This window comes from Fundulus heteroclitus, chromosome 9 (assembly GCF_011125445.2).
Source record: "Fundulus heteroclitus isolate FHET01 chromosome 9, MU-UCD_Fhet_4.1, whole genome shotgun sequence".
Taxonomy (NCBI): Eukaryota; Metazoa; Chordata; class Actinopteri; order Cyprinodontiformes; family Fundulidae; genus Fundulus; species Fundulus heteroclitus.
Genome location: NC_046369.1, coordinates 24,743,510 through 24,760,511, shown reverse-complemented (window position 1 = coordinate 24,760,511; position 17,002 = coordinate 24,743,510). Strand labels below are relative to the sequence as shown.

General features: G+C 41.0%; 1 protein-coding gene across 2 annotated transcripts in view; it reads right to left on the bottom strand.

Annotated features, from left to right (window-relative positions):
* LOC105927818 (zinc finger protein GLIS1) overlaps positions 1-17,002 on the bottom strand; it is a 104,280-nt gene that overhangs the window by 494 nt on the left and 86,784 nt on the right. The window contains exons 8-10 of one of the 2 annotated variants that reach the window (XM_021317647.2): positions 13,582-13,756; positions 921-1,054; positions 21-170 (exon numbers count right to left, since the gene is read on the bottom strand). In XM_021317647.2, the coding sequence (XP_021173322.2) occupies positions 21-170; positions 921-1,054; positions 13,582-13,756 (459 nt within the window). The remainder of the gene's footprint in view (positions 1-20; positions 171-920; positions 1,055-13,581; positions 13,757-17,002) is intronic. The other variant, XM_036141314.1, reaches the window with a different exon arrangement.

Below are 17,002 nucleotides of genomic sequence, written 5' to 3'. Positions count from 1 at the left end.
AAAGAAATTATTATCTTTACCTCCAGTGTTGCTGGCCGACATGTGGAAGCCGTTGTGCTGCTGGGACGAATAGGCGTGAGCGTCTCCTGGGACCTGGACCCCGCTGACCGCCTGCTCCATCCGATAGGAGTCCCCAAAATGGAAGCAGCTCTGAAAGCTGGCTTGGTATTCTGGGACGTGAAGTTGGGATGTAGAGGAGAGGGGGAGAAAGTTACAGAAGCCAGACTTGATCAGCTGCCACCGGCATCCACTCTGGTACGGCTGATTGTTTCTAATGTCAGCACCGTCCGGCTCAAACCTAATGTGGATCTGACGTTGTGACAATGCTATATTTGTGCCCGGGCCGACTCTGCCAGCCTCAAACTGTGCTGCATTTGTCCCCGTAGCCTCAGCCCGTACTCAGAATCCACCACAGGAGTCTTGATAATGGGAAAGAAGCCTTTCCTCGGGCACTTTTACGCAACTCCCCGACCACAACGCGGTTACAGAGGCGGCCGTGTGTGGATCTTTACAGGGAAAACAGTGTTTAGGACATTTGGGGGGAAAAGCTCCGCTGTGACAGCTGAGACGGCTGTGTTCAGACGCAGAGAGACAGCCGAATGCATGAGCCAGCATTTTGTTGGCCAATCCAGCGATGGTAATGGGCTTCCGGCATGTGGTTCTTCCAGCTAATCTTTTTTTTTCTTTTTAACCCTAAGAGTACTCCGACAGAGCGGCGGGGCAAGCACAAGCACTCTAGGAGACAACTTCCTCTCACTGAGGGCCTTTAATGGGGATCTGCTGCTGTGATTTGCATTGTAAGACACAATAATGTGTTCAAAATAGTTTAATATCCTGCCAACCATAACACTGTAACGCAGGTAGCATTATAGGAAATTAGAATTTCTGTAACAAGCTCTTAATCTTTTGCATAGGTTTACCGTCAGGTCCAGACTGGTGGTGGTAATGAGGGTAGGGCTTGTGGTGGTGATGGTGACCTTGTTGTTTCTCCTGTGAAAGAGGAGGAGTCCCTGTTGCCTTCATGCCAGGAGACAGGAGGGGGCCCGATACCCTGCTGGAAAAAAAAAAAAAAAAAAAAAAAAAAAAGAAGCAGAGGACGGATCAAATCAAAGCTCTTGATCTGCAATGGCGTCATTCCTGCAGGTCTCAGAAATCTCCCGATAAAAAGCTTCGTGGCTTTATGACATCTCGGCCAAAGCGGGACAAATATGTTGGGCTGAGAGAGGCGCACGATTGGACAAACCCGGCAGAATAGTTTCTGACCCAAACACGCGCACAAGGAAACGGTCCAGGCGTGTGGAAATTTAGGCTCCCCGCACATAATCCGTCTCCCTAGGACATATTATTCTTGTAGGTCCACAAACATCATTAAAATGAACGCACACACTGAACATGACTGCAGGGTTTGCAGTCTGGGTTTGTGGCTCAACGAACAAAACTAACCATAACAACAATGTTTACACAACAACTTTTCTATGGTGGAACTTAAAGACACCTTTATGGTAAACCTTAATGATATATTATAACTTCATAACATAGTGTGAAAGGAATTCCTTCTTATCTTACATTATTAAGTATATATTCCTTGTCAGGAAGGGGTTTGGAAATTAAAGACAACTGTCACAATTACAAGTATGTCTCCATACATTTGAAAATTAATTAAACGTTATTTATTTCAATAATTCAGTAAAAAAATAAAAAAAATAAAACTAAGATTATGGGTCATAGGTAAATGAAAACCTGAAATTTGGTTTCTCAGAAAATTTTACTATTAAATAAGACTAGAAAAATATTTTTATTACATAAATGTGATCCTACTTGAAGAGCAGTCCATGTGCTGAACAGTATATGCACTCAATAGTTGTTTGCATTTCTTGTATCCATTACTGCATCAATGCAGCGCTGCATGGAGGCCTGTGGTTCCTCTGAGGGGTAATGGCCTTCAGGTCACCTGCTTGGTTGGGTCTGGTGTCTCTCTTTCTCCTAACAATACGCCGTAGCTTCTCTATGGGAATCACGTCAGACCTGTCTGTGTGCCAATCAAGCTCAGTAGCACCATAGTCATGGAACCAGCTATGGTGGTGTTGGCGGTGTGCGCAGGTGCCAAGTCCTGCTGGAAAATGAAATCAGCATTTCCGTACAGCTTCTCAACAGAAGAAAGCATGAATTGCACAAGAATGTCCCGGTAGAAGCCTGCACTGACCGTGGATTTGTTAAAACACAGCGGAGCGACATCGGGACATGGCTCTAAAGCTTCTGGCATCATTTGTGGTTCAGTAGCAGCTTAAGTGGCATGAGAAGGATGACAGTCGTAGCCCACGTCCTGAATACGTCTGCGTGTGGCTTCTCTTAAAGCATCGAATCCAGCTGCAGTCAATGCCTTGGGAATATTTCCCATATGCTTGACTGTACTTTGCTTTACAGTCCACTTAAAGCTGTGGTTATCGCTGTTGTCTGTCAACCTTTTTCCTATCACTCTTTTCTTTTTCTTCCACAGAACTTTCCATTTACATGCAGGGATACAGCACTATGTGACAGCCTCTCTATCAGTTTTGTCAAGCGAGCAGTTTTACCTAAGATTGTACAGGCCATACTTTATATATATATATATATATATATATATATATATATATATATATATATATATATATATATAATTTTATAAATATATTATTTAATATATTTATATTTTATAAATATATGATAAAATATATTATGTATATATATATATATATATATATATCTATATCTATATCTATATATATCTATATATCTATCTAATCTATTTTATATCTATATATATATATAAAATATATTTTATAATATATTTATAAAATATTAATATATTAAATAATATATTTATAAAATATTAATATATTATTAAAAAGAAAAAAAATATATACATATATATATATATAGTAAAAAAAAATAAAAAAAATAAATAAGAACAGAAAGTTTCAAGTTTTGCTATCTTCCAAATTTCTGGGAAACTAAAGTTCAGGCTTCCATTATCTGTAAGCCATAACCATCGAAATTGATAGAACTAAAGACAACAAAAGTATCTGTGTAATGAATCTATACAATATGAGTTTCACTCTTTAAATTGAATAATTTACATAACGTTTCCATGTTATTCTATTTTTAACTTATTTAAACTACACCAAGCTCTGCATAAATTAGAAGAGAACCTTTTAAGCATCTATGCTGCATATTTACATTCAACCCTAAAATTTTATTTCATGAAATCAATGCAGGCATAACTAAAAAAAAAACAATTCCAAAAAATTAACTGTACCATTAATGGACTGATGTTCAGAGGTACCAATTTGTGTCTGCAGACCTTGCAAAGAACTTGCTTCCCAGTTTCAGTGCTGCAGCAAGGTTTAATGAAGGGGGGGGGAGTGTATGGCTACGGTGATTAAATAACACTGTTAAAAAGTTAACATTCGACTAATGAAACAAGCTCAAATCCGAACTCAAGCAGACGTGCCTTAAAAATGAGAAATTCAGCAGCCACTTCCGACTGCGTATCAGGAATGCCAACACATAAACTGCTGCTGTTACTACGTGCCGCAGCGCTGCAGAGGCATATGGTTTACAGTAAGCTCCGCAGGAACGTGATGACAGAGCGTTGCTCGAGGCGGCTGAGCCCTGAGATGACTGCTCGTTGCTGGCCTGGCAGGAGCCGACTGCATGACCCACTGCTCTGTGCATGAAGGCCGTCCCACCCTGCACTCAAGTGCTGGCAGGGGTTTGAGCTGAGGACGCTTGGCCGGTAAAGGGAGAAGGTCGTCTAAAGCAATCTTGCTGCCAATACTGAATTTATTTTTATCAGCTGGAAAATTTAGCTTGAGGCTCACCATAGTTTAACCTCTACCAATAGAGATTATTATAAAGCTGTAAAAAAAAATGTTGGGGGTGTAAAGGCCATATTTTTTCTCCATTGTATTTTTAGTTTCTTTATCTTAGATTTTGATGAATGGTTTCATGAAAGGAAGAGATCAATCAGGTTTCCAAACAAATAAAAACAAGTTTCCTTTCACGTGAAGATTTTACTCAACATAAGAAAATTATTGTATGAATAAATTATATAAATTTGATTTGTAGAAACTGTCTAGTTTACGCCATTACATCGCTCATATCAAATAATGACGACATCATTTTAATACTTAAACTTAATTTGGTTCACAGTTGTGGTTGCAAGGCCATGAGTTAAGATAATTGCTTATTTATGAGTTTAATTAATTGTTCTCTGTTTGAATCCAGCGTTCCTAAAGATGCAGCCTGAAGATGGTAAAATGTTGTCATTGCGCCCAGTGAAACGAGTTCTTCATCGACACAGGCTGAAAGCACGCTCAGCGAGACGAAAGCCAGAAGCAACATGAAAAGCAGGGTTACAGTTCTACAAATGCACACAGGATGAATTTCTACATGTCTTGTAGTCTGATTAAATGAAAATGTTGCTGTTTGGCCCTAATAGCATTTGTTATATATGGAGAAAAAAAGGGGCAAAGCTTGTGAGCCTGAGAAAACCATCCCCACTGTGAAGTATGGTAGTGGCGGCATCATGTTGTGTGGGTGTTCCGCTGCAAGAAGGACTTCTGCACTTGATAAAATTATTATCATTATGAAGAAAAAAACATTCACAGTTCTGTCTGAAGGAATGGGCCAAATCTCAGGTGAACTATTGTAAGAAGCTTATGGAAGGGTACCAGAATATTTAGCCAAAGCCTTGCAGTTCAAAAGGCAAGTCTACTAATAAAAAAGGCATGAAAACTAACCCTTTAAAACAATTCTAATGAAAATAGTTGTCTCATTAATGTCAACAAGTTACAGGAAATGACGGGAGGAGTAGATTTAGTTTTAAAGTCATTTTATGTAATGTTTGTATGGTTTCAACTAGATGTACATTTTGATTCTTTGCTTATACTTTTTCTTGTAAAGATTCAAGAAAATCCTCCACAATCTACACATCCTGTGATTTTGCACAATTATTTGGAGAATTTAGACAAACTGAACGTGGTTGCAGCATTGGCAACGCACTAAATGTTTACATAATATAATTTTAAAAAAAGCATAGTTTATTTTAATGTAGAAAACCTGAACCGTTCCTTTCTTCACAAACCCTCCAAGTTAAAGTGCAACATGTAAATAAAATGACCACATTTGACTTCACGTATGCTAAAAAAACCGAAGACGCTTATGTGGCACCTTGTGCGTCCGCGGCCCAGAAGAAGCTAGCTGTTAGCAATCTTCACTAATTCGTGTGCTGGCACAGGCCCAGAGCACAGCCATGTGTTCCTGCAGAGAGCAACGTTCCCCCGGGAGCTGCTGTCAGCGCAAACTCAGGAAACAGTTATGCTGTTCATATTTTTACAAGCTGCCTCTATGTGGAGCTAAAGTGAATCATAAGCTAATCACTGCCAGCTGCTCTGTGCCCTGAACTTGCTTGTTTGGCGGGCCTAAACGCGACTCGGGCTCCAGGTAGGAGGAGAGTCTTTCATGTGCCACGTTCATCTATCGCCTGAAATCCATTCTCACTGAACATCCCTTGTATTACTCTTTTTTTTTGTTGTTCTTTTTTTTTACCCCAAGTCTGCCAACCCACTCCAGTTCTCATGGGATGACAAAACATGTAATCTCTGTTCTTATGATTCGTTATAAATTGAGTTGGAGTATTACTTAAATGAACAATATCAGATTCAATTGGCAATATCTCATAAAAGTTGCTCGAGGCTAGAAAAATGCGTAATGCAGGGTTCACATACATTTTCTTAAAGTCAACACGTAATTTTCTAGGCTCAGATTTTCAGACTTCTGACAGCTTCTGAGTCATTGTTCTTGCATATGTACAGTGGTGGTTCTAGACCAAATTTACCAGGGGGGCAAAGGTGGGGCCAGTGTTTTTCTTTCACAGGGGCACATAAAAGAATGAAATCGTAAAACAGGGCAATATTTACTCGCTTAATAATATGAAGTGAGACACTTTTGGCTCTGGTACTGCAGGTTTCAGATCCCTGATCTATCAGATGAAAACTGTGATCCCAGCTCAATACAGCTGAAGCTAAAAGTAAAACACCTTGATTTTTAAACCCTAGTTAGGGTGAAATTGTAAAGGTAAAAAAAAAATAAACATAAAAAATTGGTCAAAGTGACAAATCAGGTGTGGTTTCTTCACTAATGCATATAATCGTAAGAAGTTTATTTAATGTTATGTCTTTAGTACAGGGGCCAGGACCATTTCTACAGGGGCACTGGCCCCTGTGGGCCCCTGTGTAAAGCCACCCCTGCATACGTACAAAATGTTCAAGGCTGTATGGAACCCCTGTCAATGGTCTGTTAAATGTGGACTCAAGAATGTAAATGGAGGGCTTATATTGCAAAAAATAAAATAAAAGTGGCAAAAGACATTGAGAGGTCCGAAAACACCAACTGAACTAAGATGTATATCAATAAAAAAAGAGCAAGAGCTCTTGTATTTGTTTATGCAGGTGCGGGCGTCACCCAAACTGCTGTCCATAAACGTCACCAAAGGTCTCATTAAAAAGAACTTACCCTTTACATGGACGGATAAACGAGAACGAGGAAGGCCTGAAGATTCATGAACCCTGCTGCTCTGCTCCTCATTCATCTTCGTTCACCTGCAGCTAGCTGTCCCACTTGGGAATCGGGATCAGACTCCACAATCCCCCACAAAAAAAGCCCCAACTTGGTTCTCCCTTCTCATCTGCCCCTTTGTAGCCAATCTTTAAGCCCCCCTGATGGATGAGAGAGGCTTCTTTGGCGCAGATTGGTGGGAAGACTTCTGTTTCTGGTTAGGGAATTAAGACGCTGCTTTGGAGCAAGACAATGGGATTCTGCCTGAACCTGAGCTAAAGCTAAGCCAGCACTGCAGGCCACTATGTGAAGAATAAAGGAATATCCTGACCTCTAATAGGATTCTGGATATTGATAGAGAGACATGGAAAAGTGCCAAAGAACCCATCTTTAACCACTGTCCTCTATTTAGAAATGCTCTCATGTTATTACAATATTACAGTGGTTGCAGTTTCTGTTTCACAAACATGCAAAACAGAACCCAAAAGCAACAGATATCCACAAAAATGGTTGAATATTACATTTACACTACTATTATCTATGACCTTTATTATTTGGATTTATATACATCGAATTAAAAAGGAAATACCATAAAAAATAAGTTTTTAGCCCTTAAATATGTCTTGTTGTCTACTTTGAATCTCTATGAGTGCAGAAAAGTTGAATGCAGTCTCTCCAGCTGCTGCGTAGATGTCTTTGTATTCTGTTTGGGTCATATTTTTTCAATCCGTTCAGTTTTCTGTATTCTCTATTACATTTTTTTTTTAACAACAATGTCACAGTATTTGCTGCAGTGCTGCTAAACAAGGTCATGGACTTCTGGCTTACCAATTTGGCAAATCCATAATTTTTTTTTTTCTCTGAGCGATTTTGGAGTCCAAGCTGAAGGATGCCGGAGCTACAAGTGAAAAAGTTAAAATGTTCAGCTGTTGGGTGTATCAAACTATGCCATTCATTACATCATCCCCCAGCATAATACAAAGATGGCTGAATGGGGTGGAGCATAATAGTCTGTGACATGGGGGGTGAAGTGCCTCCTATGGATATAAAGAGACAGCACCAAAATAAGCTGCTTTCAGACGAACCTCAGAACAGGGGCAAAAGAGGCTGTGGGGCAACAATAATGGGGAATTCAGGCCAAAGTGTTGCAGTTCCACTTTATATAGACCACAACTGAATGATTTAAATGGGAAAAGGAAATGTTTCCTTTAGGCAAAAACCTATCATAATTTAGTACTCTTTATACAGTAACATTACTAATAGCTACTCAAAGCCAGTTGACATTCAGTGATCTATCTTTAGATCCTTTTAATTAAAGGTAAAAAGTCCAAATGACATTTTAGGCTATACGTTCACACTGCAGGCCTTGATGCTCAATTCCGATTTTTTTGTGAAATCAGATTTTTTTTGCGTGTCCATTCACATTTCCAGATATATGCGACTTGTGTGTGATCTCCTGTGTGAACTGCATTCATGTGTCCTAAGTGTCCTGCATGTGCAGTAGAGGACGCAATGACGTCATACGTAGCAAGCGTGCTCATTGTTTGCGGAAGTAAACATGGATCGTAATGCTGCAGCGTATCTCACGTTCTTTACGTTATTCTCCAACCGGAGCCAGCACATTACCGACGCAATCTTTTTAAGAAGAACGAAAAGGAAGAGAGCCAAATTTTAGCGATGTCAGCGGCATTACTGATACGGACTTCATTCATAATTTTCGAATGACAAAGGAAACCTTTATGTGCGTCTGAATGGATCTCTTTAGCGCTCTCACGTAAAAACACATCTTCAGCGGCCATAGCAGCGAGTAAACGCGTTGTCGTGGGGCTGTATGGACTGGCAACAGGTGTTTGTTACCGCACAATAGCCAAACTCTTTTTTTTTTTTTAAGCCAACCTCTTTAGCATAGCCAGGTCCACCTTTAGTGACGTTTGTCAAGTATCAATGACGTGTAGGTCGGATGAATGCGACCTGGCTGTACAGACACAGGTCGCATTTGAAAAGATCAGATACGTATCGGATTCAGACTGTCATGAAAAGATCAGATCCAGGTCGCATATGGGCAAAAAAATCGGAATTGGGTCACTTCAGGCTGCAGTGTGAACGTAGCCATAGAGTAATAACGCTTCCCATCCTCCACCTGTCGCTGTGCACTGCAGGTCAGCTGGCTGAAGAAAGTCTGTTACAATTACCTTACCTACAAAAAGGCAGATTTGGCTGTTTGGAAATATTTCTGGTCGCAAAAAAAATAAAATAAACAACAACAACAGAATAACGGTGTGGGGACTAAATGTACAATATTCTGCAAAGAAGCACGTTTAGTTGGAAACTGCTACAAACATTTTTGCTTAAGCCTTATATAACATTTTAGCAGCTGTGTAGCTATTTTTAATCTTTTCTCTTTTAAACAATTTGTATTATTCCATGTCATACAGTTCTGTTTTCAATTTGCACCCTGATACTGTGGTACTTTACTGCTACTACTTTGAAACCATAACTTTTAAAGTCCTTGGAATACCAGCGACCGGCCTAGCATTAACTCAGGACCACAAGTCGCCATGAGAAACCCCCAAAAACAATTTTAAGTTTGGTTTGTGATGCCGAATCTCAGGATCTTTGTAAAGATAAAGGCTGGAAAACAGACAGTGCCGACTTATAAAGGACTCCCTTCAGAACAGGAACTTAATGTAGCTCTATGCCGCCACTTTAATTCAATTAGCCCGTGTCAATCACAGCCAAGGTATCAAACCGCCTCAGACTAATATTTACAGAGGGGCTCTAATATCAATACCCAGGTGAAAGTAGTACCCCCCTGCAATTATATAACCACACATGGCTGCAGCAGTGAATGACAACATTTACCACCCATCCCTCAAACAGCCAGCCCAATGACTGGGCCACGGCGACTGCCAAATCCATTCTGACTGGCATAATCTTAATATTAGCCTTAGAAAAATGACTCTTGTATTCACAGAGTAAAAAGCGTCTAAATGGGCCATTTGAGCCAGAGTAAGCACATTTAACCAGCAGGTCAGAGGCTGCCACACAAGAGGCAGGTTAAGTTTGATAATTTTCTCAAAATGTTTAATGTCCTGCAAAATCTTTTGGGAAAAACAAACGTGAGGGCGGATATTGACTTTGGCAGTGGGCCGAGCACCCGAGGCTTTAAAACATGTAAATCAAACGCTCCATCTTCGGGCAAATTCAAGGAGACGTTTTACGCAGGGGACTCGCTTTCTGACTCCCCCGACCCGCCCACCGTCCATGCTGTGCGATGATGAGATAAGAACAGTGTAACGTGTGTGTGTGTGTGTGTGGGTGTGTGTTCTGGGTCAAATATCTTGATTTCACTGAATCTGTGAATGTGCAAATTGCTGCCTCGATTCGGCACATTTGAAATATGTGCAAGATGAAAAAGAGGCTCAAAGGTTCCTTTGCAGACACGTTAGATCACCTAGTTGGGAACTTAGGTTAAACATATGTAAGGATAAAGGGGGACAAACATGACCGTGATCACATGTTCCTCATCAAGAACCCCAAAGCAACAGGACCCATGTCTTAAACCCAATATGTCACCCCTCCCGTGTAACTCGGTATCCACTTACTCAGGTCCTTTTCACTGTCCTTGCGCTGGTAATTGTGCACGCCGTTGAGAAAAGGCTGCGGAAACCGCAAGGCAATTCTGACAACGTTCCACTCTCGCTCTTAAGGCTTTAAAACAACACACCACCTTCCAGATGCTTCCAAGCTGTCCCGACTTTTACGCCGCCGTGCCGTGATGTTTGCGCTGGGCGTTACACGGTCCGCTGGAACTCGCGATTGCAAGCGGACGCGCGTGTTTCCCGGACCACTGCATGGAAACGCGCTTCCCACGTGCAACTAAACACACTTCAGTGGAAAGGTGAGCAAAAGCTCCCAAAGCAGGCGGAACATCAAACCTGAGACACTTCAGGTGCGGACCAATTGAGAAACGACGATTATGTCAAACTTTTGCAACACGTTTTATGACTTTATCCAAATATTTCCCAATATCTCTGGTCTTGAGCTCCTATCTGCGTGCAGTTCCCGCTCAGCCTTCTGACGACAACACCCGGAGTCCATTACTGTGCTGTGCCGGCTCTCCGGGGTAATCATTTTGCTCTAATAGGAAACATGCTGAGCCAAGCAGGTACACGAGAAGGGAGGGTGGAGCATCCTTTTGCATCATAGTTGGACCTCTGCAGGTTTTTTGTATTATCCGTGTAATGTCAAGCATGACAAATGAGCTGGATAAAAAAGTTGGAATAACAATGTCACACTTTTACTTATTGTTCACTTTACTAGTTACACCTTTCTACTACTGGACTTCCTTTTCTCTTTAGAACCGTCTAAATTCTTTATTGGAAAAACTTCAACAAGGCGTTGGAGGCGTCCCTCCAATGTTTTGGTCCACATTTACTTGTTAGCATCACCCAGTTGGTGCAGAGATATCAGCTGCACATCTATGATGTTAATCTCCTCTTCCTCCACATCCCAAAGGGGCTCTGTTAGACTGAGATCTGATGACTGTGGAGGCCAATAAACTGCAGCTTGAGATGATCTGACAACGCTCTGTACACCACAGAGGGGGTTTTGTGAGAAAAGCCCGGTAACGTCAGTCGTTTCTAAAAGACCCAAACAACCATGCAACATTTAAAGTCAATTAAATCTATATTATGTGTCATTTGAATGCTTAGTTTGAACTTCTGCAAGTCATCTTCACCTAGTCCTCTAGACGCCTAAATACACTCCCATGTGATTTGTTATTTGGGCTAATAAGCAATTGGACTGGTGTGCCTAATAAAGTGACCTGTTAGTGTAAAAGAATGTTTATTGGCCTCAAGAACTACCCTCATATGCTTCTATGTTAAGTTATGACAAAGACCCATCGTCTTTTATGATACTATAATAAAGTGCACTAATATTGAATAATTGCAGCATTACGGCTAAGTAAACATGAATATCTGCGTGAAATCAGAACACTATGCACTCTGTGGCAGGACTTTTTAATTTAAGAGGGAACCTGCTGAGGAGAAAACTGATGATACCGCCGCAATGCTTGACAGTTTATTCTCCCGCAAGCGTGAATCGGGGTCCGCCCCAAAACAGAGCCGGTCATGCATCAGGGCTGACCGTGTGGTGACCAGAGCAACCCCTCTTCCCACGAGGGGCGTTCTTGGAGGTTATGATTTTGTTTCCAGAAAGACGGCCAAACGGTTGACGTGATTCAAGCGGGTTAGGCCTGGATTCAGAATGATGAATTTGTGAAAACACAAAAGGAGACAGAGGGGGAAAATTATGCTGATGGAGGGAATTTATAAAATGTTGCTGATCCTACACATTTGTGAAGCTATTTGTAGACGGCAACTTACATGTGATGCAAGACAATCATGCAATAGACTATTTTGGACACAAAGTCCCCGTCAAAAATATGAGGACTTGAATACACACTGTGGACAACATCCATCCATCCATCCATCCATCCATCCATCCATCCATCCATCCATCCATCCATCCATCCATCCATCCATCCATCCATCCATCCATCCATCCATCCATCCATCCATCCATCCATCCATCCAATTAAGCTATTGTCTTTAAAGATGTACCAATAGGAATTTTGTGACTAAAATACAGCCTCCCATCTTTGTTAACCTGCTCATATTGATCTTATTTGATTCTGATTTCCTTTTAAGAACTGTTTTATGAGAAGTTATAAGAACAGCAATATAAAAAGTCAGCTTTTCTGCTGTGAGCAATCATTTATTATTTATATTAAGACCAGAGGTGACGTCACACTGTGTGAGGAAACAGTGTTTTACTAATTTAAATAAAAGGATAAAAAGATTCCAGAGTTTACATTTCAAATTGGGCGTTATCATCTCATATTAGTAATCAGCTCAGTTATCTGGGCTTGTATTACAGAATGTTCTACAAATTGTCGACCCTTACCTAAATTCTGGGATTTCCAAAAGGTTTGACTACATTTGCATGTCCCAAAATAAAGGGTAAAAGCTCAAAAAGATGCAACTTTGCTGTTCTAATTTCCACCTTTCTGTTACCTGCTGAAGGTCTTGCTCTCTCTCGCAGCCTAAATGAACCGCAGCGTCTTACATCTCCGGGCTTCCTCTGACTTCACTGATACTGAAACTAGGGTGTTGTTGGAACAAGTGTTGCCGTGTTATGTTGTGTTTGCCGTGCCTAGACCCGGTCAGAGAAATAAGATTTTTTTTTTTTAGTTTCTGAGCGATCAGAGAGAAGCAAGTCTGAAGTCTGCCTCCTTCTTGGTGCTTCTCTGTGTTTCTTTTGTTTAGCACTGTTGCTTTGTTCCTCTTGGAAAACTTTATGCTTACGTTATCTGCTGGGCTCAAGAAAGCTTTGATAAATTACTGCGACAACTTAGTTATGTAAAAAAGGGAAATCTTACTTTTTAAAATTAGCACTTTATCCACTGTGGTCATAAGAACAAATTGTGTACAGTCAACCTATTGGTTGTTGCTTACTGAACTGTACCTCATGTTCTGTGTAATGCAGCATGCTGAACTGGAAGTGGATCCCTACATGAAATTATACCTTGGACTTCATATAGTCTTGAACAGCCTCTGCAAAAGTAGATCTCTTGTAGGATGAACTTTTGCTTCAAAGGTTTAACTTGATTTGACATTTTTGCAGCACGACTTGTTTTAGGACACGGAAAGTGAGTCAAGTTTTGGTCATGTAGCAGGACGATGACGATGACGTGTTTTTTTTGCTCTTTTCTTTTTTGTATGTTTTTCCCCCTCATTATTCAGGACAAGCTTGTTTTTTTTTTTTAACAAATTAATGTTTGCACTTCCCGCCCTGATGACACATTTATAATTCTCCAACCCCTCACAGCGACCCACATTGAGCGAGCGTGACGCATCTCTCCAGCAACAAGCTGTTTGTTTCACGTCCACCGGGAGAGGGATGGGAGAGAGGACTCACCCGTCCCTTGCGCCGTCCATGGATGCCAGAGGGGACAGGTGATGAGGGCTGCCGAGGTCCCGATCCAGCCGGTGCTGTCGGGAGGGCAGGTCGGTGACGGAGGCGGGGTTGGGGGTATGGGAGAGGAGCTCCATGGAGGCGCTCTGATGGGGGTTGCTGGAGCCAGCGTACAGGCCTGAAAGACAAACAAAACTAATTCAGTAAACGTGCCAAATAAACTCAAGGGCTCTGCGCTAACTCTTTTCCTTTGAGCAGATTAAAAGCCATTTCATGGTAACGGGATTTTGTTTTGACAACCTTCATCCAATCACTGAGCTTTGTAGGAGAAAAATGTTCTTTGTTTGTCCTGTTTGTAATTTAAGGTACATTGTTTGTGCTGCCGCGGGGACTTGGCCTGGTTCCGCCTCTTCTTATTATCCAATAATCAGCTAAATTAGAACATATGTATGAACACGGAGCATGAAAAAGAAGAACTTTTGAAATGTTTCAAAGATCCCGTATGACACAAAGAATCTGTCAAAATGTTTTCTTTAGAAATGCGCTCTTTTAAGATCGTTTAATTTATAGTTTTTGGCACAGTGAGGTTTGGGGGAACCATTATTTTATGCTTAAGCTGCGTGGTGCCAGCTTTTCTTCTATTTCAAGAGGAAAAGTGCTGTTAAGTGCAAATCATTTTGCGAGCTTTCAGCTGTCAATATAACCGTTCTCTTGATATTTTTTCTCGCGTAAACGACTCGTGCCCAGTTTCAAAATCCCAAGGTGACACCTTGAAATCTTCTTGTTTGCTCTGGCTGGGACTTTTAAGCCCAAAGATGTTAATTTTAAGGGACAAAACAGAGAAGTTGGAACCATCAGAAGTTGGCCGTTTGTGCCTGAGCATATTTTCTTCAAAACTGCTTTTCACTTCTCACCGCTTTGTGCATACTTCTAAGATTTACTCAGACATTTCTTCTTACAAATCTTCTCCGCTCCTTCTAAGCTTTCAAAGACAATAATTTTCCTGCAGTTGAATTTCATCAACCCTATAGGAAATGTTCCTCCAGAGACCCGTTCAGCCAAGAACTTCCCATTGCCGACACCAAATCTTGTTAGCATTGAATCAACTTGATCAACTCTTTCTCTCCTTGCGAGATCACTGGCTGTCAACGGTTAAACTGCAACAAAAAAAGGAGCAGGAGACGGAGGGAGAAAAATAGCACTCCTGGTTTTGCAGTTTTCGGGCCCAGCTGTTCTGAAGTCACTCGCATGCTGCAGCCAATCTGACAGCATCCGAGCTTGATTGATTACCCCTCAAGTCATCGATCAATCAGAGACCTTAAATGTTTTCCCCTTTAGATCCAGAAACCTGCTGTCATACAGTCAAAAGATTTGACGAATAATATCTCTGACTGCCAAGGTTTTTGTTCACTTTATGCTTTTTAGTTCAGAAGACGACCCTGTACAGTACAAGCTACTGTAAGGATTGTGGATCTTCACCGAAAAGACAACACTGTGTGAGATAAAGACTTAATCTGCCATGTCTTTTTGATAATTTTATGCAATGAACCCACATAAAGTAGTGCATAATTGTGTATGAAAATGCTTGATGGTTTCAACAAATCTTGTGGGCATAATATTCAATTAGACTTTGTAGAATCACCTTTTGCTGCAATTACAGAGGCAAGTCCTTTGGGGTTTATCTTTAGCAGCTTTGCACATCTAGGAGCTGACTGTTTCTCTGTTAAAAACAGGCCAAACTCAATCGGATTAAATGGAGAGCGTTTTTGAAGTTATTTAAGTCTTGCCACAGATTCTCAGTTGGAAGAAGGTCTGGACTTTGATTGGGCCATCCGATCTCACAAATACACTTTGATTTAAACCATTCAGTTGTAGCTCTGGTTGCATGTTATTGTCTTCCTGGAAGGTGAACCTTCATAGAAGTCAAATTTTCTTTCTTCCAGGAATGTCTTGGATCTATCTCTATTTATCTTCCAATCAGCTGATCGACTAGTTTTGCTTGTTTGCACTTTGCCAACAATGGTGGACTTAGGAGTTGCAGCTGTGTTTCAGACAAGATTCAATTTATTGTAGATATTACACAAACACATTTTGCTCCTCTACTTGTTTGTTGTTTTGTCTGCGCTCTTCCTCCTTTTTCTTCCTTCTTTACTTCCACTGTGCCACTCTATGGCATGACATTGGTATTAGAACGGCTGCTACTGCACCGGGGTGCTGGCAGGAATTTTAGACAAGAAAATTCAAAATCCTCCCAAAATCTCATATATATATGAAACTTCCTCTTTATGCTGAGATTTTTTGATACAGTATTCGGCTCCATGTGGACGTAGCCTTCATATCTCTGACCAGTTGTTGAATAATGCTCCCTATCCAACCTTTGAGAGCTTTCACAAAACTGTTGTGTTTATTGTGAAATCATACAAAAAAAAAATTACAGTAGAAAACTGGACACTATTTACTAATGAGATTAGTTTTGCAATACAATGTGGAATCTTTTTGGTGGGGTATCAGAGTAAAGGGGCCTTAATAAACATGAATGCCACACTTTTCAGATTTTTATTAGTTCAAAAATCAACCATGTATACTTATTATTTGACTTTTATTTATATTTCACAATTATGACTCCTAATGTGGATCCGTCATGTAAAGCTGCAGTAAAACACATTGAAGCTGCAAGGCACTGCAGCCACACATCACTTGAAGTGTGTACACCTCTGTTCTCAGCTCTGATGAGTCCACACAGGTATATCAGGGAACACCATAATCACCCTCTATAAAGCACAGAGGGGTTTCTCGTAAGCCTCGCTGCAGACATGTAAATAGGTGCAGATTTATAATCAGTTAACAGGAAAACACGTTTAACTCTTACTGGAACCGTGACTCACTTTCTGCTCTCCAAATGTTAATGACTGGATACATGCCAGCTCTGCCCCATGGCTTTCATGCTTCCTATTAGCCCTCGAACAAAGTGAGACTCGTGTAAATTGGAATCCTGAATCCAAACCACAAGGCTGCAACATCTTTGCTGGCACTAAGTAGCGCTTAATATGGTGCTTGCTTACGAGGAAGCCCCTAGGAGGCTTTTAAAGCATGAGAACAAGGAGCGTCGACTTAAAGACGAGGGAAAGCAGCAGTGTAAAAGCCAGGGTTCTGAGGTTCATTTGACAATCCGGGAGAAGTTGAGCGTTCACTGATGTCAGCGCAGATCTAGAAACAATAACCGAGACAACGGGGAGCCTGGACAAGCTACAAGCAGAAAACAGGGACAGATGTGTCCATAAGCGGGAGCAGCGGGGCATCTCTCCCTCTTGTCTCTTAGATTGCTGTAATCCATTTATTTGCCTTGCTCACTCAGTCTACTCTGCTCTCTGCTTTTAAAGGGAGCCAAATCCATCATGCAGCAAAATGGACGTTTAAAGACCTC